Source organism: Capra hircus, chromosome 2 (genome assembly GCF_001704415.2).
Source record: "Capra hircus breed San Clemente chromosome 2, ASM170441v1, whole genome shotgun sequence".
Lineage (NCBI taxonomy): Eukaryota > Metazoa > Chordata > Mammalia > Artiodactyla > Bovidae > Capra > Capra hircus.
In genome coordinates this window covers 31,675,873-31,700,388 of record NC_030809.1, presented here as the reverse complement: position 1 = coordinate 31,700,388, position 24,516 = coordinate 31,675,873, and the positions used below count along the sequence as shown (strand labels likewise).

General features: G+C 44.8%; 2 protein-coding genes across 3 annotated transcripts in view; one reads left to right on the top strand and one right to left on the bottom strand.

Moving 5' to 3' along the window:
- The window catches only part of PECR (peroxisomal trans-2-enoyl-CoA reductase), a 50,428-nt gene extending 40,931 nt beyond the window's left edge, over positions 1-9,497 (bottom strand). Inside the window, exon 1 of the mRNA XM_018059757.1 lies at positions 9,305-9,497. Coding sequence (XP_017915246.1) covers positions 9,305-9,428 — 124 coding nt within the window. The 5' untranslated portion in view covers positions 9,429-9,497. The remainder of the gene's footprint in view (positions 1-9,304) is intronic.
- TMEM169 (transmembrane protein 169) lies at positions 9,584-23,032 on the top strand. Of its 2 annotated transcripts, none has more exons than XM_005676516.3 (3): positions 9,584-9,684; positions 18,133-18,530; positions 22,141-23,032. In XM_005676516.3, exons 2-3 carry the CDS (start codon positions 18,260-18,262, stop codon positions 22,761-22,763), a joined length of 894 nt encoding a protein of 297 aa, XP_005676573.2. In that variant the 5' UTR covers positions 9,584-9,684; positions 18,133-18,259; the 3' UTR covers positions 22,764-23,032. The 2 variants fall into 2 exon arrangements, with proteins under 2 accessions (XP_005676573.2, XP_005676572.2); XM_005676515.3 differs by having other exon boundaries at positions 9,584-9,688.

Here is a 24,516-nt window from a genome sequence, read left to right as displayed (position 1 = left end):
AAATCACCAGGAAGGGGGTTTAGGAGATGAGCAGAATGGGAAAGCTCATTTTAGTTTTCTTTTATATACTTCAATACTGCCTGAATTTATTGCAATGTTCTTATTTTATAAAATTATTAGATATTATCCTTCTCACCTTTATGCTAAACGATTTGGATGAACATTTTTGTTTATATGAGTTGCAAGACAAACTCACATCGATAAACTTACTTAGAACAAGGTACTGAAGTAACTAGCAAGTAACGAGTGATTTCCACATCTGAGGAAATTGTAGCCAAATATATTGATTTTTGCCTGGGTTGATACTGATTCCTTTCAATCTTCAACTCAGAGTGCTCCATTTAAGCACCTTCTAGGTCCCAGGTGTTGGTAAGAACCTAGTCACCAGAGCAACAAAAAGTGCTGTCTTGCCTCACAATTTCCACTTGCAATTCCTACTTTCATTTCATCCACTGTCACAGAAAGTGAAAGTGCAAGTCACTCAGTCGTGTCTGAGTCCTTGTGACCTCATGGACTATTCAGTCCACGGGATTCTCCAGGCCGGAAAACTGGAGTGGGTAGTCTTTCCCTTCTCCAGGGGATCTTCCCAACTCAGGGATCAAAACCAGGTCTCTTGCATTGTAGGCGGATTCTTTACCAACTGAGCCACTGTCACAGAAAGGGAATGACTAACTTGAGGACAGAGACAAGGATTTGGCTTGAATTCAATGTGAATGGTCTTAGGTTCAATATTCCTTGATGGAATCAGGGCTCCTTTTGTTTAACAGCATCTGTTATATAGATGAAAGAGAGTTCCAATTCTGTTCACTACATCTTACTCTTGTGAGCTAGGGCTTTCACCATCTTCACCAAAAAGGAACAGTCAAAATCATTTGGATGTGAAAGACAACACAATAATCACCACTTGCCTCAAAATCCAACTTGTATTTCACCCCAGAAAATAGTAGCCTTCTCACTGGAAAGAGAATTGGCTACTGTTTAATTTGCCCGATTTGGGTTTCGGTAACAATTTTCAGAAACAGCCATTAATTCTGGTAGAAAAAAATTAAGCTGAGCAAGTCAGAGTAAACAGTATTTGCATATTCTTTCATTGAAGGAAATGTATTTCCAATACAACACTATTGTTTTTTACAAGTACACTGGAAGGTTGAGCCAGGATCTGATGAATCTGCTGTGAAGCCCTGGTATCTGATCTTCACAGAAAATGACAACCGAGACTACTTTTCTTATGGATTTTCCTGAACAGGGATACAGTTTGGTGTTGGGAGTAATGTAGAGTGTAATGGCCATGAAGTTGCAACAGGGTCAGATTCAGTTCAGCTCAGTCACTCAGTCGTGTCCAACTTTTTGTGACCCCATGGACCGCAGCACACCAGGCCTCCCTGTCCATCATCAACTCCCGGAGTTTACTCAAACTCATGCCCATTGAGTCGGTGATGCCATCCAACCATCTCATCCTCTGTTGTCCCCTTCTCCTCCTGCCTTGAATCTTTCCCAGCATCAGGGTCTTTTCTAATGAGTCAGTTCTTTGCATCAGGTGGCCAAAGTATTGGAATTTCAGCTTCAGCATCAGTCCTTCCAATGAATATTCAGGATTGATTCCCTTTAGGATTGACTGGTTGGATCTCCTTGCAATCCAAGGTGTTGTAGACACGTGTTCCGGGAAACAGACTCACTTAGAAGGATGATGCAGATAGTGGAGTGCAGTTTATTACACTGGAGGGCCCAAGGAAGAGTCTCCTCTTAGCCAAGGATCCCAACCAGTTTTTGTGAAAACCTTATATACCCTAAGTATACGTGCCCAAACCCACCTCCCAAATTCCCTGAGACTAGTCTGAACAAAGGAAGCGAAAGATGCAATCAAAGTTAACCCGTGATTCATATGCCTTAAGCCTAGGTAGTTAACAGTGGATAATTATCAATGGGTCTGTGGTCATACCTCAATGAGCATAATAGAATTTATTATTCTATCTGGTTACACAGAAAATTAGGGTATTCTTTTAGGCAGTGGAGAGTCTAGGTATAAGTCCTGGGGTTCTTCCATCCAGGAGGTCTGGTTTTCCAGTTGGTATGTCATTTCCATAGATACTGGGCATATAGCTCAAAGTCCACAGTCCGGCCCAAGAAGGAGCCGGATGACACCAATCTCTGGGTTACAAAGTTCATAATACATTGTAAAATGCAGAATACACAAAGCAGAACTATCAAGGCAACTATAACAATGGTAAATATATTTTTCCACCAATGACCCTTCACCCAAGATAGGACTGAAGTCCAAAAGGAAAGATCATCAGACAGAGCTTTTACCTTTCATGTCATCTAGGGTGGCTGATATATTGCCAGATAAATCGGGAATATATACACAACGTTCAACATTAATTATAGCACAGGTCCCTCCTTTTGCTGTTATGGTTAGTCTGAAGATGATACCAGCAAGTCCTAGTAGCAGAAGTTGATTGTAGAGCTTCACCTCTCGTTTTTTTTAAGATAATCTTGGTTTCACAGGGATCAGTGGGGTCCTTTTGTATAGTCCACTCGGCATCCTCTGGGTCTGCGTGGTATTCTCTCTTTACCCTCATGTGAAGGATCCAGAGAGTGACACCTGCAACTTTAACTGCTGTAGCAGTGGTCAGAACAGCAGTATATGGACCCTTCCAATGTGGGCCCAAGGAGTCGTGTTTCCAGTCCTTGACCTATACCTGCTCCCTGGGCACAAAATCATGAATCTGTTCCCCAAGGGAGAACGACACCCTTTCTTGTACAAACTTAGTTACCCAATTTACTACCTTACCCAGTTCCATCTGCTGTGAAATCCCATCTCCCCTTACCTGAAGCAAATTTGTTGACATCTGTTTTATTATGGAAGGGGGCCTCCCATACACAATTGGGACCGTGGGGTCATCCTGAGTCTGAGCAGAGCCACAGGAAGCAAGTCCACCCAGGAGCAGTCAGTCTCTATGATCCACTTGGAGAGTCTCTTTAAGGGTCTGGTTGGTTCATTCCACCATCTCAGAACTCTGGGCCTATATGCAGTGTGCAGTTTCTATTTGATGTTAAAGTTTTGCTTACTTGTTGTACTAAATCAGCTATGAAAGCCAGGCCATTGTCTGGTCCAATGCTGGTAGGAAATCCAAATCTGGGAACTATTTCCCTAAGCAGGCACCAGGCTACTTCTGATGCTCTTTCAGTCCAAGTAGGAAAAGCTTCTACCCATCCCAAGAACGTACATACCATGACCAGTAGGTAACTAGTGTCAGTGAGGTTTCATTTCAGTGAAGTCCACTCCCAGGTGTTCAAAGGGCAGCGTGCCTTTCAGCTGAATCTCCAGAGGTTTTTGTCTGTGCCGAGAGGCAGCATTAACCTGTGAGCAGGCAGCATAGCCTAGGTGTGTTGCTTGGTGTGTTTGGCTTAACAGAGTGTGTGCCAGCTTCTCTGGTACCAATAATTCTGCTTTGGCTAACTTGACAGCCGTTGTCTTTGTTTTATCAGGCCAGTGCCATAAGTATATAGGACCCAATTAGGGTCTGGAATCGTGTGTCCTTCTTTAAAACAAACCCCAGATATCTTACCTCCTCCTTGCAGATCTGTGCCTTCTTTAACACCTGGTAACCTGCCTCCATCAGCAGCTGGAGCAGTGTTTTTGTCTCTTCCCAGCATTTTTTCTTGGTCTCGGCAGCCAGCAGCAGGTCATCCATGTATTGTTGGAGCCAACATCTGTACTTTTCCGGGTGGAATGAGTCCAAGCCAGAAGCCAAGGCTTCCCCAAAGATGGCTGGGGAATTCTTAAACCCTTGTGGGGGAGTCCAGGTGAGCTGTGGTTTGGTGTCCCTAATTGGATCTTCCCATTCAAAGGGAAAGATGGGCTTTGACGCTGGGGCAAGGTGTATGCAGAAGGTGGCATCCTTGAGATCTAGGCAAGTATAAACTTTAGTCCTCGGTGGGACGAGGCTAAGTAAGGTATAGGGGTTTGGAACAGTGCGGTGTAAAATCACAGTAGCCTGGTTGACTAGCCTGAGAAATCCTGTACAGGCCTATAGTCCTGTCCTCCTTCCTTTTCTACTGGCAGGACTGGTATATTCCAAGCCAACTGGCACTCTACCAGAATGCCCGCGTGTTTCAATCTATTGATATGGGGTAGTATGCTGTCCTGGGACTCTAGCCAGCCTGGTTGGGGGGAGAGGGGGTGGAGCTGTCTTCTGCCCAGACCTCAGGGAATAATTGAGTAAGCTCTCTCTCATGCTTTCCAGCCCACGTGGTTCTTCCTTCAGAGGCTCATGCAACCTCCACTCATCTCGGGGGGTATTGAGAGAGAGAACAAATAAGTCATAGTGTCCATCCAGAAGGTGGGCCTCTCCTCCGGGGAGAAAGTCACTTGTGCTCCTAGTATGGAGAGCAAGTCTCTTCCCAACAGGGGTACTGGGCACTCAAGAATGTTTGGTCCCCCACTTTTAAGGTTACCATGGGTTCTCGGGGACCTAATATCTCTGAGCCTCGGCAGCCCTATTTAATTTCCAAGTCAGCAAGCCCCACAATTGCGGGAGCTTCCTTCTCCTTCCTTGCCTTAGAGCATTCTTTCTTCCAGTGGCCAAAAGCTCCGCACCAGGCACACTGGTTTGGCTGTAATGGGGCCCAGGGCCTCCATTGGGACCGGTTGAACAACTGTCCTGTCCCTGGGGCAGATGAGGTTTTCTGGTGGGCCCGAGATAGACTTTCCCAGACCAGCAGCTTGCATTGTAAATCTCGTCTGTTCTCTTTCGTTCCCTCCGGCTCTCTAGCACAGCGCAGTCTCTGCTTAATTCCAATGTCTCCCTCCCCTTCTTGTCAGTACTAACCAGGAGAGGCAGGTATAGCTTGGGCGGTTCAGCTGGAGCCGGATCCTGAAGTGTCGGCCAGAGGCTTCTGTCATCGGGATCAGAACCTGCCGAGATGGTGGCTCTATGACCTTGGGGAGAGCTGGCGGAGGAGCAGCGGCTGCTGCAGGACTTCACCTGGCCCTGGATCAGGCATTAAGGCGGCCTCCGGTCCTGGTAGAGCACTGGGCAGCGGATGCATCATTATCCACTATGGGGGAGGGGAAGGTCAGCCCTGCCCAAATCCTGTAGAATTTCCTTTTCTATCATCAGTCAATTTTTGTGCCATTAATATTTTTTTATTTCCCTTTTGGATACACAAGCTTGTCCAAGTAGGAGGGTCTTGAGCTAACCCTAGCCATGAGTCAGTATATGGATATTGATCCAGATGTCCTGGCTCTCCTGTGACTACTGTATAGACTGCTTCCACTACTTTTAAGTTCATGGTGTCCTCTGGTAGCATCATACTCCCATAGGGGACTTCGACCTCAGAGTCTGTGGAGGCGGTCAGGTGTCAACTTCACCCCATAGTCTCCTCCAAATCCCTTCTTTAAATTTTTAATCATGTGTCGGGAGACATGTTAGGCATTACTGACAAAATGGAGGCACGGCCCTAAACCCCCTCCCTTTGTTCCGTAGGCATGGACCCAGAATAAAGGAGTTAGGCTTTGTGATTCTGACTTGTTTTTTCCTTTCCTCAGCTAAGTTGACTGAAGAGAATATGAAGGTGCTTATTGTTTTTGAGAGGAGCTTGAGAAGGCATAAAGCCTTCTGCAGCTGTGCTCAAAGAATAAAGTTAATCATTGACATTTGCTCAAGAACTTTTACAAAAGAGTGTTCCAGAGTGAGCACAGAGGCTTGAGACCATGGGAGAGATTGCTATCTGAAGCCTATTTGTGAGGAAAGTGTTTATGGCAAAGGCGTTTGCTGAATTTAGGGCTTAGGAATAATTAAAATAGTTAGAAGCTAAAGATTTAAGGGATGCTGTAATGTTAGCATATTCTACTATAGCTTATAGAGATTAGTGACTTTAGAGATATTTATAGCTAGAAGCCCTTTCTTAGAAACTGAGCTTAGGATACTAGGGGCAAACAGGACTTAGAAAGATAAGAATTAAACTGAGGAACGTGGTATGCTGCCCAGACATTAGCATGAGTTACAGTGTATTCACAAGGACATACGAGAAAAAATAGATAAGAGAATCGCTGAGGAAGGAACTCCTTTTGAGGGGCAACAATGATTTTTGGAGAAAAATAAATCTGGGTCTATGGCAACTAAAAACATCAAACCTCTGACGTAATGCTTTTGTAAAAGTATAAAAGAGAATCATAAGCTTGAAATAAACAGGCAGTCCAAAAAAAAGTGAGAGGCTGCCTCAGTTTCTCACCGACACCGCTCACCCCTTCAGGTTGAATCCCTGGCTGCTGGAGCTGAACTCTGGCAATCATGCACTCCAATACAGTTGGCTTAGATTCACTTCCCCCCATCTTGCTTACCTTCTCAGACCTTCTTCTACTTTTCCTTTTTGTTCTGTCTACAAAGTTCTCGGTACCCTATGTACTTCTGATATTTCCACTCAATGAAACACTTATATTGCCATTCCGTCTCCTTCTTGACTGGGGTGAGAAGAGCCTTATCTGTTAGATCCCAGAAGGAGAAGGGGGATCGGTGTGTCTTCACCTGCCAGTTGGCATGGCCAAACTAGAACACCACGTGGTCCAAGACTGTTTCTCACTTAACTTTTAAAAATTGTTCTGCATTGGTGGGTTTGATCAGGTGTGGATGAAAACAGATGGGTTAAATATCTCACATTCCAGGCCATCTTCAGAAAAGCCAATTTGTATTCACTTACGTATACTCCACTTTCTAGCCTGACAATTCTGAGGGGGTCAAGAGTTTCACAGCAGATGGGACACCTCCTTGGGGAGGGCAGAACATGAGCACACAAAGACCAAGTTTCTTCTAACAATCCCCTGGCGATTGCTTGCTAATAATTTTCCCTAAGACAGCATGGACACCTCCTCCTAAATGACATTCACAAATTTCCTTCCTACGCCCTAACATGCTTGTCAACCTGTGTACCAAGCAATTGCCGCCTGTCAATTCCAGGCTCCTGTGGGTCCCAGCTCCTAGTCCCTCCCAGGGGGGTGATCAGGCCCCCTCTTCCACCCTGACGGGGAGGTTCCTCCTCATCTGAGTGCTCAGTTCCCTTGCTGCCATTCACTACCTGCCAAAGCGAAGAAACCAGGCATTGAAAGGCTGAATTCCTCCAGAGGGGCAAGGCACCTTCCCCCCTATAGGAGATTCAAGCCACAAAGACTCGGGGTGGCCTCAAATGAGACCTGCCTCCTCAAAGTGAGGAGTTTCCCAGCCAAGGCACCAAATGTTGTAGCCACGCGTTCTGGAAACAAACTCAGAAGGACGATGCAGATAGTGAAGTGCAGTTTATTATACCAGAGGGCCCAAGGCAGAGTCTCCTCTTAGCCAAGGACCCCAACCAGTTTTTGTGAAAACCTTATATACCCTAAGTGTACGTGCCCAAACCCACCTCCCCAAATTCCCTGAAACTAGTCTGAACAAAGGAAGAGAAAGATGCAATCAAAGTTAACCCATGATTCATATGCCTTAAGCCTAGGTAGTTAACAGTGGACAATTATCAATAGGCCTGTGGTCATACCCCAATAAGCGTAATAGAATTTATGATTCTATCTGGTTACACAGATAATTAGGGTATTCTTTTAGGCAATGGAGAGTCTAGGTATGAGTCCTGGGGTTCTTCCATCCAGGAGGTCTGGTTTTCCAGTTGGTATGTCATTTCCATAGATACTGGGCATATAGCTCAAAGTCCACAGTCCAGGCCAAGATGGAGTCCTGCTTTCAAGACGGAGCCTGTTCTGTCTGTTTCCTCCTACAAAGGGACTCTCAAGAGTCTTCTCCAACACCACAGTTCAAAAGCATCAGTTCTTTGGTACTCAGCTTTCTTTATAGTCCAACTCTCACATCCATACATGACTACTGGAAAAACCATAGCCCTGACTAGATGGACTTTTAAGAAATGCTAATTTCCCTTGTTTTTTCTTATTAAGATTATTTTTTCATTTTTTTAAGCTCATACTATGTGCCGAGCATTAGAAACATATGGGAAGCAAAGACAATTTACGTGTTCATTAAAAAGATCTCAAAAATGAATACAACTTAACCACTCATCATTCAAATCATTTCCAGAAAAAGCAGTTGCTGATTAACAATGTTGTAAACTTCTTTCCAGTCTTTCCTACATATACATCTTTCATTAACAATTAAATTGGAATGCTGTATTTTGTTTAGAATCCTACTTTTTAAATTATATGATATGCACTTGACAACATAAATTCTTCAATAGCAAGGTATTTAAATCGCAGCATATTTCATTGTTACTGATTTATTCATTTCCCTTATCACGTCTCACTACTGAACATTACACTCTTCTACACATATATGTGCTTGTCCCTGATTCGGGATTAGCATTTCGTAATCTGACCGTGGTGAAACTTCATGGCCATTACCACCTACTTAACTCCAAAAGTGAAGTGAAGTGGCTCACTCCTGTCTGACTCTTTGCAACCCCGTGGACTGTAGCCCATCAGGCTCCTTCGTCCATGGGATTCACCAGACAAGAATACTGGAGTGTGTTGCCATTTCCTTCTCCAGGGGATCTTCCCAACCCAGGGACCGAACCCAGGTCTCCCACATTGCAGGCAGATGCTTTAACCTCTGAGCCACCAGGGAAGCCCACTTAACTCCAAAGTCAAGGTAAATATTAAGAGATTCAAGATTATATGACAGGAGCCCCTTCACATGTTAAAAACTTTTCCAGTAGTCTTTCCAAATTTCCTAATCATTCATCAGGCAATAAATAGAATGAAAAAAACAGGGGGTTTTTTGGCCACAGCTGCATGGTTTGCGGGATATTAGTACCCTGACCACGTATTGAACCTGGGCCCACTGCAGTGAAAGCGCTGAGTCCTAACCACTGGACCGTCAGGAAATTCCCTAGAATTAATTCAAAATACATAACCAATTCCATATGAATAATTAATTGACCATAACGACTCCATAATTACATAATAGTGATAATAGTTTCATAATTAATTCCATAGCAAGCTTCCACACATTTCCTTAATCCCCACCTCGGGCACTGTATCTTTGGCTCGAAAATTTCCGTTTAGTTTACAAATAGTCCCTCCAATGCTTGTCCATAACTTTTTAGAAAGAATTCTCTCCCCACTCGCGCTCGCGGTTCTAATTTCACCCACAGCTACACTTCCTTTGCAACGCAACGCTCTCCATCCGCTACCATCCGCTGGCTCCCGACCGCCCCGGCCCCCAGCCCCCTGCCCCACCCGCTCCCGATTAAACAAGCCTCCGAGGACCCCTCCCTCTGGATACCCTAGCCCAGGGACCTGCTCACGCACCCAGATGCAGGAGCTCGTTCACGATGGCCTTCCCGATGCCCGTGCCCCCACCGGTGACGATGGCCACCTGGTGCTGCAGCAAGCCTGGTGCTAAGCAGCTTTTGCCCTTAACCCAACAATTCATGGCCGTAACGCGTTTGAGCAATGGAGAGCAGGGCAAGCTAAGCCACCGCGGTCACGCCCACGTGACCTCCAGGGCCCCGCCCCGAACACGCTCGGTGGCCCGCGTCGCCCCGCCCCTCTCCGTCACCCCGCCCCACCCCAATCACCAACCTGGCACGCCCGCCGCAGTGGCTCTCCGTCTCTCCAGTGCAGAACAGTTCCCCAGCGGCTGCATCCTGACGCTCAGCGCTCTCCGCCTGCCCAGGTCCCCAGCACATGTAGGTGAGACTCCTTGTTCCTTGTGTGTGTGTTTTATTTCGATGCTGTTGGGGAAGGGAAGAAGTGGCGCTGTGCTCTATTTTGAAAATTTTAATCCTCAGTGGTATACCTCTCACGGTTTTAATTAAAATTAAATCTCCAGTGCATCTGGGAAAAGAGGCTGCAGCTCGGGAGCCTTGCTCCGCCCTCCCGTGGAGGGCGTGGTGTCGAGAGCGATGCTCTGGCTCCAGCTGCTTTGTGCAGCTGGCTGGAAAGGAAAAGGGCAGCCTTAGCCGAGGGGGAGAAAATCCTGCTTCATCCTCCGGAAGGGATGGAAACAAAAGGGGGAGGGGGCGGAATACAATTGTAATTATCCAGAGACCAAGATAATAAATGATTTTTAAAAGACACAATCCCGCCTCCACCTTATCTACCTCTCCTCACCCAGAAATGAAGGGAAGAAGGACTCTTTGAGGTTTGATTTGCGGTTTGATCCATTTCAGCTGGGCTGCATAAAATTGATGAGTCCAAAAGAAGATCTTTTTTTTTTTTTTTGAAAGGTGTATGCTTCCTGCAAGAAGGCGTCTGTAGGTGTGTGTTTGAGATCGTACCCTCTAGTTCATTTCTTATGCAGGGGAGCCCGCCTATTGAGGATGGGGGAGATTTCTCATCCGCGTTTTGGTGCCCATTAACAGTGATTCCCTGTTCAAATTCTCCATCTTGCTTTGTGCTGTCTGCCCACCAGAGTGCAATTACACTAGCCTCAGGAGACTTTGCCTAAGAAAGTGGCAGATCTAGGCACTATGGCAGGTGCTGTGATCCTAATCGTCCATGCAGGATGCTGTTTCTAAGTCTGTAGGAGGGGGGACCCTCCAGGGCTTGAGAGTGGACTCTTGTCTAACACTCACAAAAGTATTGTCCAAGGAGACACACATGCTGACAAAGCAAGAGACTATTGGTAGGGGACATCCAGGCGCGGGGGTGGGGGTAGCTGCAGGGTCAGGAACCCAGGAGATCTGCTCTGCCAAGTGGCTCTCAGTCTTGGGTTTTATGCTAGCAGGGTTAGTTTCTGGTTTGTCTTTGGCCATTCTGGTTCAGGGTCCTTCCTGGTGGCTTGCGCATCACTTAGCCAAGATGGATTCCAGCAAGAAGGAATCTGGGAGGTTGGTAAGGCATGTTGCCTGGCATTTCCTCTCTCCTTTTGACCTTTCCCAAATTTTTCTGGTGGGCAATAGCTTGTTAGTTCCACATTCCTTACCAGGATCTCCTGTTGTAAGGTAACTCATGCAAGTGGTACTATTGTGCCTAGCCAGGGTGGGCAGTTTCAGTCAGTGGTTCCCCTAACAAGAATACTGTATTTCCTCCTGCAAGGTATTAAAGTAATGTAAAAGCAAACAAATGCATCATTCTTTTGTTGGATCCACCACCGAATTATTCAGAGTGAATTGGAAATGGATCTGGTTGAGAGTGGAATCAGACATCACTTCCTCCCTGTTCTTCCATCCCCCTGCCCTCCTCTGACCTCTTTTGAGAAGAACTTACTCCCTATCTTTGTTGCTGACAGATTCCAAGCTATGCTCCTTAAAGAAGGGAAGATACCTCTTCCGCCTCTCATTTGCTGATTAGTTTATGGAGGGACCACTTCTACTGGTCACCTCTCAGTTCTGAGAGGTTTCTTATTCCAGAAAATTTGAGGCCTTCTTTCAATGATAACTTTGATTGAAGATGTGATTAAATGTGGTTTGTGACCTGGCCTGGCTCCTGGATTCATGGAGCTCCGCCAGGGTGGTTCTGCATGGACCTGGCTGTACTGCAGCCACTCTGTGTGTGGCGGCTCAGTGGCCTCCGAGAGGCATTCTGTGGTCCTCCAGTGAAAAAGTGACTGACTGGGCAGGCTTCAAGCCAGTTTTGCTTGCTCAGGATGACCAGAAGCCATTTTGCAGGCTCAAGGAAGTTGCACTATGAGCAGACAGAAAGCTCTTTTTCAGTCCAAAGAGAGGCTATGATTTAGGGAGATGTGGAATCTTTTTGAGAGATCTTTTTTTAAAAAGACCTGTTCTAGAGAATAACATGGAAACTTACACTACCATATGTGAAATAGATAGCCAATGGGAATTTGCTCTATGGGGAACTCAAACTGGGGGCTCTGTAACAAACTAGAGGGGTGGGTTGAGGAGGGAGATGGGAAGGAGGTTCGGGAGAGAGAGGCATGAGTGTACCTATGGCTGATTCTTGTTGATGTTTGACAGAGAACCACAAAATTCTGTAAAGCAGTTATCCTTTAATTAAAAAAAGAAAGAAGCAAAAATAAATAAAACCCATAAAAATAATTCCTTTGTTCCATGATCAAGTGTTTCTAGATAGATTTCACTTTGGGAAGTTAAAAAAAAAAAGACCTGTCCTCTCTGCCCCTGCCTCTGACTTCAGTCAGTGTTTGAATGTCCACAAACCCCCAACAGGCCTGGAGACCCAGCAACAGCTCTGCCTTTGGGAGGCTCTTTGTTTCCAGGTTTTAACTCGGATTGAGCCCTCTTTTCTCAGGGCATCCACACCCTGCTGCATTGACTGCTCCTTTGGCTGAATCAAAGACCGCCTGGTGCTCTGCATCACTGCCCTCTTTGTCCTGGGGAAAAAGGCTTCACCATGGCCATGATCCTCCCACCCTCCAGCTTTGTCATAGCCTGTTAGCACTCTCTCCGTTCATCTTCTGAGATTCTCTTGCTAGTCATCCATCTTCCCACTCCCCCCCCCCACCCCATCTGCCTAGTATCTTCATTCTCTCCCCTCCACAAAGCAGCTGCTGGCTCAGACTGACAGGGGCCTGTGGGATTCTCAACACTGAGACAGAGTCTCAGTGCTGAAGGAGTATTAGTGGGGCATATCTAGCTCTGCCCTGCCTTGATGTAAAAGCAGTCCAGAGCCAACTTCTATAAGTAAGATTCTTAAAATGTGTTAGTTGCTCAGGTCATGTCCGACTCTTTGTGATCCATGGACTGTAGCCACCAGGCTCCTCTGTCTATGGAATTCTCCAGGCAAGAATACTGGAGTGGGTATCCATTTCCTTCTCCAGGTGATCTTCCCAACCCAAGGATCAAACCTGGGTGTCCTGCATTGCAGGCAGATTCTTTACCATCTGAGCCACCAGGGAAGCCAGTTCACAATATCCATCCAATATTTATTGAACACCTTTCATGTGCCAGATACTGTTCCAGACATGAAAGATATAGTACAATGGACAAGATGGTTAGGTGTACTGAGAGCGTTTATGTTTTAGGATAGGTTGGGAGTTGAGGATGGAAGGGGCATGTGTGCCATAAGAAGTAAAACAATAAGCAAATGAAAGATCAGACAGTAAAGATCATATCTTATAGCTCTTACAGTGAAAAGATGCTCAGGCTGCTTATAACCAACTAGCTTCATTACCAGGAGCTATTTCCTCTACACATATGCTTCTCAGGTGATGAACTAGCCTCAGTGTGAAAGCCTTTCAGGACCAGGAGACAAGAGAAATGGTGCTCACAGGACCACAAAGGAAAAGGCTATAGGCTAACTGTGCTCACATCCAATCACAGCAACGGGTGGGAGACTACATTTTCTAAGTTGCTTCTCCGTCATTTTCCAATCACTTGACACTCATCTGAACCAAATTTCCTTCCATTTTTACATTTGTGAGCGTATCTCTCTGGGAGGGCCTACTAGTCATTTTCAGTGGTGAAATGGTAAACATTTCATCTCTTAGTTGGCCTAGTACATCTAATGGTGTTAAGGCGAGATGCTAACCAGAGAGTTTGGTCACCCCAGACAGGTGACACATAGCTCTTTGACAGATCCACAGGTAAGAAAACTGGAAGAACAGCAGGCTGTAGCAAGGCACAGTTCACTGTTGTTTTTGTTGTTGTTCAGTTGCTAAGTCGTGTCTCACTCTTTGCCATCCCACGGACTGTAGCATGCCAGGTCTCCCTGTCCCTCACTATCTCCCAGAGTTTGCCCAAGTTCATGTCCATTGAATTGGTGACGCTATCCAACCATCTCTTCTTTTACCACCCTCTTCTTTTGCCTTCAATATTTCCCAGCATCAGGATCTTTTCCAATAAGAAATAGTCATAAATGAACTTGAAAATGATGATACTTTACCCACCTGGCCCCCGTTCAGGTTCCTTGGAGAAGGAAGATGTGTAATTTCAGTGAAGGTACAAAAAGTCAATTCCTGATTATACTTAATTAAACCAGTGGAGGAGAGCACCCTAATTTGGAAGCTTTATAAATCAGAGATGGCAAAATGGCAGCCTGTTTATGATTTGCTTTGGTTGTTTGTCCCCATGGTAATTTACTTAAATTTAGACTAATTGCAACAATTAAAATCACGAACTTCCACATGCAATTTCAGACAACTCCTACTAAATGGACCTGAACTTGTCTGTGAAAGCAGTTGGCTGAATACTGGGCTTGGTGGGAAGAAGAGAACAGTAACTTCCTATTTCAGATTAGACCTGAGCTCTTATATTTTCCATAGCCCCCACCACTCCTTGTGTCCAGATGCTAAGTCTTGGTATCATTGGCACTTGTTAGCTTTTTTCCAGCCACACTTCATCCATGTATGTTACTTGCTTCCCTGCAGTTAATCTAAGAGCAGAGCCTTCAAAGCTTAGTGGCCTCTCCCACCCACCAAGTCCAGAGGTTCTGCTGAGGATCTGGATGGGTTTAGAGAAAGCACTGGATCAGTTCTGCTTCAGTGACTACCTGGCAGCAAAGAACTGTGAACAGACTCCAGGAAAATCATGCCCAATGGTAAGAAATCCATGAAGCACCAGTGTTCCACCACTGTCGAGGTGGGTTTAGTGACCAAGTGACTGACTGATTGGATGGGAGTAATGACCAGACGTGTGCTGATGACCCAGCCCTACAAAGGCACTATACCTGGGTAGATAAGTTCATTTTGTGGTCTTGTGAGTATTTGGTTGTTTATTGACTGCTTTAGAGCTATTGGTTTTCTTTTAATAAAACTCTGGAGGAGTACATAGGCAGCTAGAGTGATTGATTGAAGTATGTGAAGGAGATGGTGTAGGCTAGGATGGCAGGACAGAGAGGGGCCAGATCCACAGGTCTTTAGGCCACAGGACAAGTTTAAATTTCATTTTATACCAATGGGAAGTCACTGGAGGATTTTAAACAGAAAATGGCCCGATTTTATGTATGTTTTTAAAAGACCTTTCTAACTGCTAAGTGGAGAATTGATTGCAAGACAGCAAGAATAGAAGCCAGAAGATAAGGAGCATTTTTAGAACCGTAGTAAGAGATGATGGCCTCATAGACCACAGTGGTACCAACGAAGATGGGAAAAAGTTGTGGATGCATTTAAGAATTACTTGGAGAATTTCTTTCAAAGATGGCTTAAAATCAGTAGTTTATGCTTTAAGTTCCAGAGTTTGAGTAGTATATGATTTAAAACCTATTCCCCCTACCTCAGAATGACTGAGGATTCAGAGCTCATGGTGGATTGAGGTTAACAGTCTGCAGTTTCACATTCGTTCATAATCTTTGGACTAGGGGTGGTGGTGGATGGGCGAAGCCTACCATGCAGGAAAAAGAGCAGAATCCTGTCTCTTCTCTTATTTCTATTATTTGAAACCTTGGAAAAAGAGAATTTTTTTCTTGCTTTATCTCTTCAGTTCAGTTCAGTCGCTCAGTTGTGTCCAACTCTGCGACCCTATGGACTGCAGCACGCCAGGCCTCCCTGTCCATCACCAACTCCTGGAGCTTACTCAAACTCATGTCTGTTGAGTCAGTGATGCCATCCAACCATCTCATCCTGTCGTCCCCTTCTCCTCCCACCTTCAGTCTTTCCAACCATCAGAGTCTTTTCAAATGAGTCAGTTCTTCGAATTAGGTGACCAAAGTATTAGAGTTTCAGCATCAGCATCAGTCTTCCAGTGAATATTCAGGACTGATTTCCTTTAGGATTGACTGGTTGGATCTCCTTGCAATCCAAGGAACTCTCAAGAGTGTTCTCCAACAGTTTAAAATATCAATTCTTCGGTGCTCAGCTTTCTTTATAACCCAACTCTCACATCCATACGTGACTACTGGAAAAACCATAGCTTTGACTAGATGGACCTTTGTTGGCAAAGTAATGTCTCTGCTTTTTAATATGCTGTCTAGATTGGTCATAGCTTTTCTTCCAAGGAGCAAGCGTCTTTTAATTTCATGGCTGCAGTCACTATATGCAGTGATTTTGGAGCCCCCAAAAATAAAGTCTTTCACTTTTTCCATTGTCTCTCCTTCTATTTGCCATGAAGTGATGGGACCAGATGCCATGATCTTAAGTTTTCTGAATGTTGAGTTTTAAGCCAACTTTTTCACTCTCCTCTTTCACTTTCATCAAGAGGCTCTTTAATTCTTCTTTGCTTTAACTATAGGGGTGGTGTCATCTGCATATCTGAGGTTATTGATATTTTCCCCTGTAATCTTGATTCCAGCTTGTGCTTCATCCAGCCTGGCATTTCACGTGATGTATTCTGCATATAAGTTAAATAAGCAGGGTGACAATATACAGCCTTGATGTACTCCTTTCTCAATTTGGAACCAGTCTGTTGTCCCATGTCCAGTTCTAACTGTTGCTTCTTGACCTGCATACAAGTTTCTCAGGAGGCAGATCAGGTGGTCTGGTATTACCATCTCTTTGAGAATTTTCCACAGTTTATTGTGATCCACACAGTCAAAGGCTTTGGCATATTTAATAAAGCAGAAATAGATGCTTTTCTGGAACTCTCTTGCTTTTTCGATGATCCACCAGATGTAACTGTTTCAGCATATATCTCTTACGTATAAGGACTCTCTTTTTGAAAAAAGATAATCACAATATCATGTGTGTGTGTTCAGTTGCTCAGTCGTTATCTGACTCTTTGTGGCCCCATGGACTGTAGTCCGCCAGGATCCTCAGTCCATGGAATCTTCTAGGCAAAAATAATCGAGTAAGTTGCCATTTCCTATGCCTGGGGATCTTCCTAACCCAAGGACTGAACCCCACCTGTGGTGACTCCTGAAATGATATCTAATGTTTTTAAATAATATGAGGAAATGAAACAAAGTTGGCTACTGGTATTTTGCTTATTGTTGAAATTGGGTGAGAGGTACAGTGAAGTTTCATTCAAATTATTCTTTTTGCTTCTGTAAAGGTTTGCCACTTTCCCTAATAAAAATTTTCTCCTTTTACATATTTGAAACTTTCCATAATATTAGGTTGCAAAAATAATTGCGTTTGGTGCCAAAGTGATTGAAATGCAAAAGTAATTGTGGTTGGTGCAAAAGTAAGTGCAGTTCAAAAGTAATTGTGATTGATAGAAAAGTAATAGTAATTGCAGTTGATGCAAAATTAATTGAGGTTGGTGCAATAGTAATTGTTGGTGCAAAAGTAATAGAGGTTAAAAAGTAATTGTGGTTGGTGAAAAAAAGTGAAAGTGATAGTCGCTCAATCATGTCCGACTCTTTGTGTTCCCATGAACTGTAGCTTGCCAGACTCCTCTGTCCATGGAATTCTCCAGGCTAGAATCCTGGAGTGGGTTGCCATTTCTTTCTCCAGGGAATCTTCCTGACCCAGGGATCAAACCCACATCTCTTGCACCTCCTGCATAAGTCAACCGCAGTTACTTTTGAACCTCAATTACTTTTGCACCAACCCCATGTAATAACAATTTTGTTAAGAAGAATTTTTTAAATGCCACTAGCTGGATACTTGCTAATTGGCACCTCTTTAGCAATAGCACTCAAAACACTACTTTCCCCTTTATGACTCATGTGCCAAGAACACAGGCCGATCTGTTTTTTCTTTAAAAGATGTTGTATAGACTCTCCTCTCTCCCACTTTTTACCTGAAGAATAGAAGAGGAGAGAAAGTGAAAAGAGTGAAATGTGTGCATTCTTTCCACTGGTCTTCAAAAGGTGCTAGAACAGACCCCAACAATTCTGGGATCTTGGGCTAACAAGAAACTAGGAGATGAGTGTCTTCTTTATAGAATACCAGGGAAGGCATGGTTGGTGAAGTGGTGCCAGTGTTGAGTGGCACTACTTGCTCAAAGTTGCATTCAACCATTTGAGTATGGTTGTAATGTCTGGCTTAATAGCTAGAAGCCTGGAATGCTAGTCCCAGCCATGGGAATCTCCATCTATGGTGCAAGGAAGAATGGTCCTTAACCTGTCTGTAAGGCTTCTTCACCCAACTTCTTTATACTTGGCATTCCCCAGCTAGATTGATGGGTTTTACATAATACATGCAACTCAAAATATAGCAACACAAATAAAATTTTATTCACGATTCATTGTTGTAAACATATGTCCATATTACTCTCGAAATAAAGTTTTGTGAGAAATAAATGGAGGGGAAGGTGTCTGCCAAGTTGAGGACCATTTCCTAAACCCTTATCCATCTCTATTCGTTCCCTGTTGATGACTTTGTTTCCCTATCTTTCAAGTGCAACTCATCACTGGAACGCCTTTGCATCAGCAGCACCCTGGAAGAAGCTCTGTGATGTTGTGGGTCACGAGTTTGCTCTGGGAGATTGAACTCTTGACAAGGAACAGCTAGATTTGAAGACGAGGATGGAAGAGCCAGCACCGGGGGAAGGCCAGAGTCAGCTCCCAAGCCCCCACCACAGCTCCCTGAGGAAAGCCATGGCGGCTGCTCTGGTCCTCGATGGGGAATCCACCATGGGGCGCAGGAAAAAGAAGAGGAAAGAGTCCCGCCCAGAATCTATCATCATCTACCTGTCAGAGAGTGAGACACTGGATGAGGAGCCTGGGGAGTCAGAAGGTGGGGATCAGCCTAAAGAGGAGGAGGGAGATGATTTCCTAGACTGTCCTGTGGATGATGGTGAGTCTCTCTGGGGTCACCTGCTTAAAGCCACAGGGAGGAGGCCCAGTGAGGATCTTCCAGAAGCCAGACCTGACCTACTGCTTACTGATACATTTCTTCTCACGATGTTGCAGTCTTCATCCAACAAGTCAACAGTATTTACTGAGCATTTATTGTGGTTCTCTTCTAGGTAATATGGAGGAAAACTCTACTTTTTTTGAAATTCCTAGTATAATAGAAGAGACCAATTTATACACAAAAATTAGTAATAAAAGCCAACCAGGCTAACTATTTAATACATGTAGTTGACGTTCATAATAATCAGGAAAATGTGAATTATAACATCATGAATTATAATTTTCCTTCACTATATAATATTCACTTCCTATATGGATGGCAAAAATATTAGGTAAAAGATATTAACATCAATGTGAAGAAATGGATATACTCTCATATACCTAATGTGGAAAAGGTATCTGCTTTTGGGAAATATGTCAATATCTATTAAATTCAAAATATGCATAGCTTATGTCCTAGAAATTCTCAGTATCTACCACATGCCCATGTGGATAAGGAAGCAGTTATAAAAATGTTTGTTGCTGCTAAGGAGACTGCAGGACGTCTATATTAAGTGTCATTATGCAGCAATAGACGGACGTGGTAGATCTATCTGTGTGTATGGGTCATCCCCAAGACATATGCCCATGGTGAACGGGATGAGCCGAGTCGCTGCTCTCATGCCATTTACCTTCCAGTCAGGCGAAGACCGATAGCAAACAACTCAGCAAACAAAAGATGATTTCAAAAGATAATAAAAGGTGACAGTGGTACAGGGTCCAAAGCCAGTAAACCTCCGTGACAGGGAGGAAGGTGACCAAGTGAGGGAAGCGGGGGAGGGCTAGACCGCACAGCCTCTCAGAGGAAGGGACATTTGCTCTTGAGGTGGCCCCATTCTGTCCCTCATCCAGCCAGGGGCTAGAAGTCCACAGGGCCTTGGGGAGCTGCCGACCAAAAGCCTTCACGTACTAAGGACCATGGATGCTTTACTTTCACGACCTGCAGCCTCACTCCCAGGCCTGCCAGAGAGTGGCTGTTTGGTGGGGGTGGGAGTGATGCTGCTGGTGGTGGGGATGGTGGTGGTACTGGTGGAGCATTGGTGCTGGGGAATGTGTATGCGGTGTGCATGTGTGTATGTGTGGTGCCTGTGTGTGTGCACAACTTGGATATGAAGGCTGGGACGTCGACCAGTTTATGAAGAGGCCTCTCTCAGAAGTATGGGGGTAGGAATAAGGAGAGGAGTCGGCTGCCCATCAGTATAACACGAATACACGGTGCCACCTTCACACACAGTAGCTGATACTCAGTTCAGTTCAGTCGCTCAGTCGTGTCTGACTCTTTGCGACCCCATGAATCGCAGCACACCAGGCCTCCCTGTCCATCACCAACTCCCAGAATTCACTCAGATTCACGTCCATCGAGTCGGTGATGCCATCCAGCCATCTCATCCTCTGTCGTCCCCTTCTCCTCCTGCCACCAATCCCTCCCAGCATCAAAGTCTTTTCCAATGAGTCAACTCTTCGCATGAGGTGGCCAAAGTACTAGAGTTTCAGCTATAGCATCATTTCTTCCAAAGAAATCCCAGGGCTGATCTCCTTCAGAATGGACAGGTTGGATCTCCTTGCAGTCCAAGGGACTCTCAAGAATCTTCTCCAACACCACACTTCAAAAGCATCAGTTCTTCGGTGCTCAGCCGCCTTCACAGTCCAACTCTCGCATCCATACATGACCACTGGAAAAACCATAGCCTTGACTAGACAGAGCTTAGTCGGCAAAGCAATGTCTCTGCTTTTGAATATACTATCTAGGTTGGTCATAACTTTTCTTCCAAGGAGTAAGCGTCTTTTAATTTCATGGCTGCAGTCACCATCTGCAGTGATTTTGGAGCCCCCAAAAATAAAGTCTGACACAGTTTCCACTGTTTCCCCATCTATTTCCCATGAAGTGATGAGACCGGATGCCATGATCTTCATTTTCTGAATGTTGAGCTTTAGGCCAACTTTTTCATTCTCCTCTTTCACTTTCAGCAAGAGGCTTTTTAGTTCCTCTTCACTTTCTGCCATAAGGGTGGTATCATCTGCATATCTGAGGTTTTTGATATTTCTGGCAATCTTGATTCCAGCTTGTGCTTCTTCCAGTCCAGCGTTTCTTATGATGTACTCTGCATAGAAGTTAAATAAGCAGGGTGACAATATACAGCCTTGATGTACTCCTTTTCCTATTTGGAACCAGTCTGTTGTCCCATGTCCAGTTGTAACTGTTGCTTCCTGACCTGCATATAGATTTCTCAACAGGCAGGTCAGGTGGTCTGGTATGCCCATCTCTTTCAGAATATTGCACAGTTTATTGTGATCCACACAGTCAAAAGCTTTGGCATAGTCAATAAAGCAGAAATAGATGTTTTTTCTGGAACTCTCTTGCTTTTTCCATGATCCAGCGGATGTTGGCAATTTGATCTCTGGTTCCTCTGCCTTTTCTAAAACCAGCTTGAACATCAGGAAGTTCATGGTTCACGTATTGCTGAAGCCTGGCTTGGAGAATTTTGAGCATTACTTTACTAGCGTGTGAGATGAGTGCAATTGTGTGGTAGTTTGAGCATTCTTTGGCATTGCCTTTCTTTGGGATTGGAATGAAAACTGCCCTTTTCCAGTCCTGTGGCCACTGCTGAGTTTTCCAAATTTGCGGGCATATTGAGTGCAGCACTTTCACAGCATCATCTTTCAGGATTTGAAAGAGCTCAACTGGAATTCTATCACCTCCACTAGCTTTGTTCGTAGTGATGCTTTCTAAGGCCCACTTGACTTCACCTTCTAGGATGTCTGGCTCTAGATGAGTGATCACACCATCATGATTATCCGGGTTGTGAAGATCTTTTTTGTACAGTTCTTCTGTGTATTCTTGCCACCTCTTCTTAATATCTTCCGCTTCTGTGAGGTCCATACCATTTCTGTCCTTTATCGAGTCCATCTTTGCATGAAATGTTCCCTTGGTATCTCTAATTTTCTTGAAGAGATCTCTAGTCTTTCCCATTCTGTTGTTTTCCTCTATTTCTTTGGATTGATCGCTAAAGAAAGGCTTTCTTATCTCTTCTTGCTATTCTTTGGAATTCTGCATTCAGATGCTTATATCTTTCCTTTTCTCCTTGGCTTTTCACTTCTCTTCTTTTCACAGCTATTTGTAAGGCCTCCCCAGACAGCCATTTTGCTTTTTTGCAGTATTTTCACAGCACTTACAAACCAGAAATACAATCATGCTGAAGAAGCACCTTTGGTAGAGTTCTTACTCCCTTCCATATTGTAGACATAATAGAAGGCCAGAGAAGTAGAGATAATAAAAAACAAGCTTAACCTGCTTCACAGTCTTAGCAGGGCCCTGGCAGGAGAGTTGATCATGGGAATACTAAACCTTCCCTCAAGGGAGACTCATTGAATCTGCTGTGAAATCACTGACTTCGTATGGTGTCAGGGACCAGAATAAAGGACCTTCTTGTACTCGGCTCCAGTCTCAGAGGCCAACACTGATGAAATGTCTGTTCTTCTGATCTTGACTTTCGCCTCTTTGTGCCCTGCAGGTGTGTGGAACGTGCCTGTGGACAGCCGCTATGTCACATTAACTGGGACCATCACCCGAGGAAAGAAAAAGGGGCAGATGGTAGACATCCATGTCACATTGACAGAGAAGGAACTGCAGGAACTCACTAAGCCCAAGGCATCGTCAAGGGAAACGACGCCTGGATGCAGAAAGGCCTGCCAGCTGGGAGCAGACCGTGGGCCACACGTGGTCCTCTGGACGTTGGTCTGCCTGCCTGTGGTTTTCCTCCTCTCCTTTGTGGTCTCTTTCTACTATGGCACCATCACTTGGTACAACATCTTTCTCGTGTACAACGAGGAGAGGACCTTCTGGCACAAGATCTCCTGTTGCCCCTGCCTCATCCTCTTCTATCCAGTGCTCATCATGGCCATGGCCTCTTCCCTGGGCCTCTACGCGGCCGTGGTCCAGCTCTCATGGTCCTGGGAAGCCTGGTGGCAAGCTGCCCGGGACATGGAGAAAGGCTTCTGTGGTTGGCTATGCAGTAAGCTGGGTCTGGAAGACTGTTCTCCCTATAGCATTGTGGAGTTGCTTGAATCAGACAATATCTCAGGCAATCTGTCCAACAAGGATGCCACCCAGGAGGTAGAAACATCCACTGTCTAAATTCCCAATGACTTACTTCATTCTCTGGTCTTAGTAGCCTGTTTATCATCCTCCAATTCCAGAATACTCCTTGTTTAAATTTTTCCTTCTCTCCCCACTGTACACTGTTCTTCTGGAAAATTTTAGCCCACACTTATCTGTCCTACCATCTTGTTGGTTTCCAGGAGGGCAGGAAACAGAAAAGCAATTTGTGCCCAAATAGTCCAGGCAATGGCACCCCACTCCAGTACTCTTGCCTGGAAAACCGCAGGGATGGAGGAGCCTGGTAGGCTGCAGTCCATGGGGTCGCTAAGAGTCGGGCACAACTTGAGCGACTTCACTTTCACTTTTCACTTTCATGCATTGGAGAACGAAATGGCAACCCACTCCAGTGTTCTTGCCTGGAGAATCCCAGGGACGGAGGAGCCTAGTGGGCTGCCATCTGTGGGGTCGCACAGAGTCGGACACGACTGAAGCGACTTAGCAGCAGCAGCAGCAGTCCATCTAATGGATAAACTCTTCTTTGTTCCTTACCCTAAGATAACCCTTTATCTGGGACAAGGAAGTTCAGGTGTGCAACACTTCAGGACCTTGAAGGTATTCCTGGTGCCTGGAACCCAGGTTAGTATGTGACTAAATGTGACAGGGAGAATAAGGAGGCTCAGGGAAGACCAAATCCACTAGTAAGATAATAGATAGTGATGGAATGAAACATATAAGAAGCAGGGTTGCTACAGTGTAGCAAATGTAAGAATTTGTGTGTATCACTTAATTTTGATTTATATCAAATATAATTGAAGTCCAAATATCAGTAGTTTAAACAAGACAAGTCTATTCTTATACAGAAGTCTGGAGGCAGACCATCAGGGAAATGGATGAAATCATCAGAGTTCCAGGCTTTCTTTTTATTTCCCAACCCTCATCACCTTTATCCTCAGCGACCAGTGCTGACTACATCTCCAGTCATCCCATCCATGTTTCAGACAGAACAGAGGACAGGGCAGAGAAGAGCACATACACTCTTCCTAAGCTAAGGAGGTTTCCCAGGAGTCCCTCTCAACACTTCTTCTGTCTCATTGGCCAGGCCTTAGTCACATGACCTCATGAGCAAAAGAGGCTGGAAAATGTAGTCTTTTGACTGGGCAGCTGTATTCTAAATATTTGGATTCTGCTAATTTAAGAGACAAGGAAAGAATGGCTATTTTGGTAGGCAAGTAAGAGTCTCTGGCTTACAGTAATAATTTAAATACATTCAGATCCCAAACTGTGAATATAGTTGTATTTATGTATTTATTTATTTATTTAAGCCTAAATCTTACACAGAGAACTTGTACATAGATACTAGCTACATATACTATGCATAAACCACACAGATATTAGCAACTCGTGTGTTGCAATTAAATATCTGTAATGCCATATGGTTTCAGGTGTTTTCAAAAGGAAGAGTGGATAGCTGAGTGCAATTATATCATGTACAAATTGTAGTAGCATAGCTTTTTTCCAGGTAGTGAAGATGGACTGGGTGATGGTATTTAATGTACGGATGAAGGGCTGTGAAGAGAGGCATTGCATCTGTCAGACATTCCCCCCTCACCCAGCCCCCTGCAGGGTCAGTAACCCTAAGCAAAAGGAGATGGACTCAGCTTTGGGTGTGCGTGTGTGCTCAGTCATGTCCAGCTCTACAACCCTATGGACCGTAGCCCACCAGGCTCCTCTGTCCATGGGATTTTCTAGGCAAGAGTACTGGAGCAAGTTGCCATTTCCTCCAGGGGAT

What these genes read in the sequence shown, in the direction of transcription:
- TMEM169 (XM_005676516.3), top strand. Translation starts at nt 18,260, where the DNA reads ATGGAAGAGCCAGCACCGGGGGAAGGCCAGAGTCAGCTCCCAAGCCCC. An exon ending in AGACTGTCCTGTGGATGATG is followed by an intron (nt 18,531 to 22,140) that starts GTGAGTCTCTCT and finishes TGTGCCCTGCAG; the next exon opens with GTGTGTGGAACGTGCCTGTG.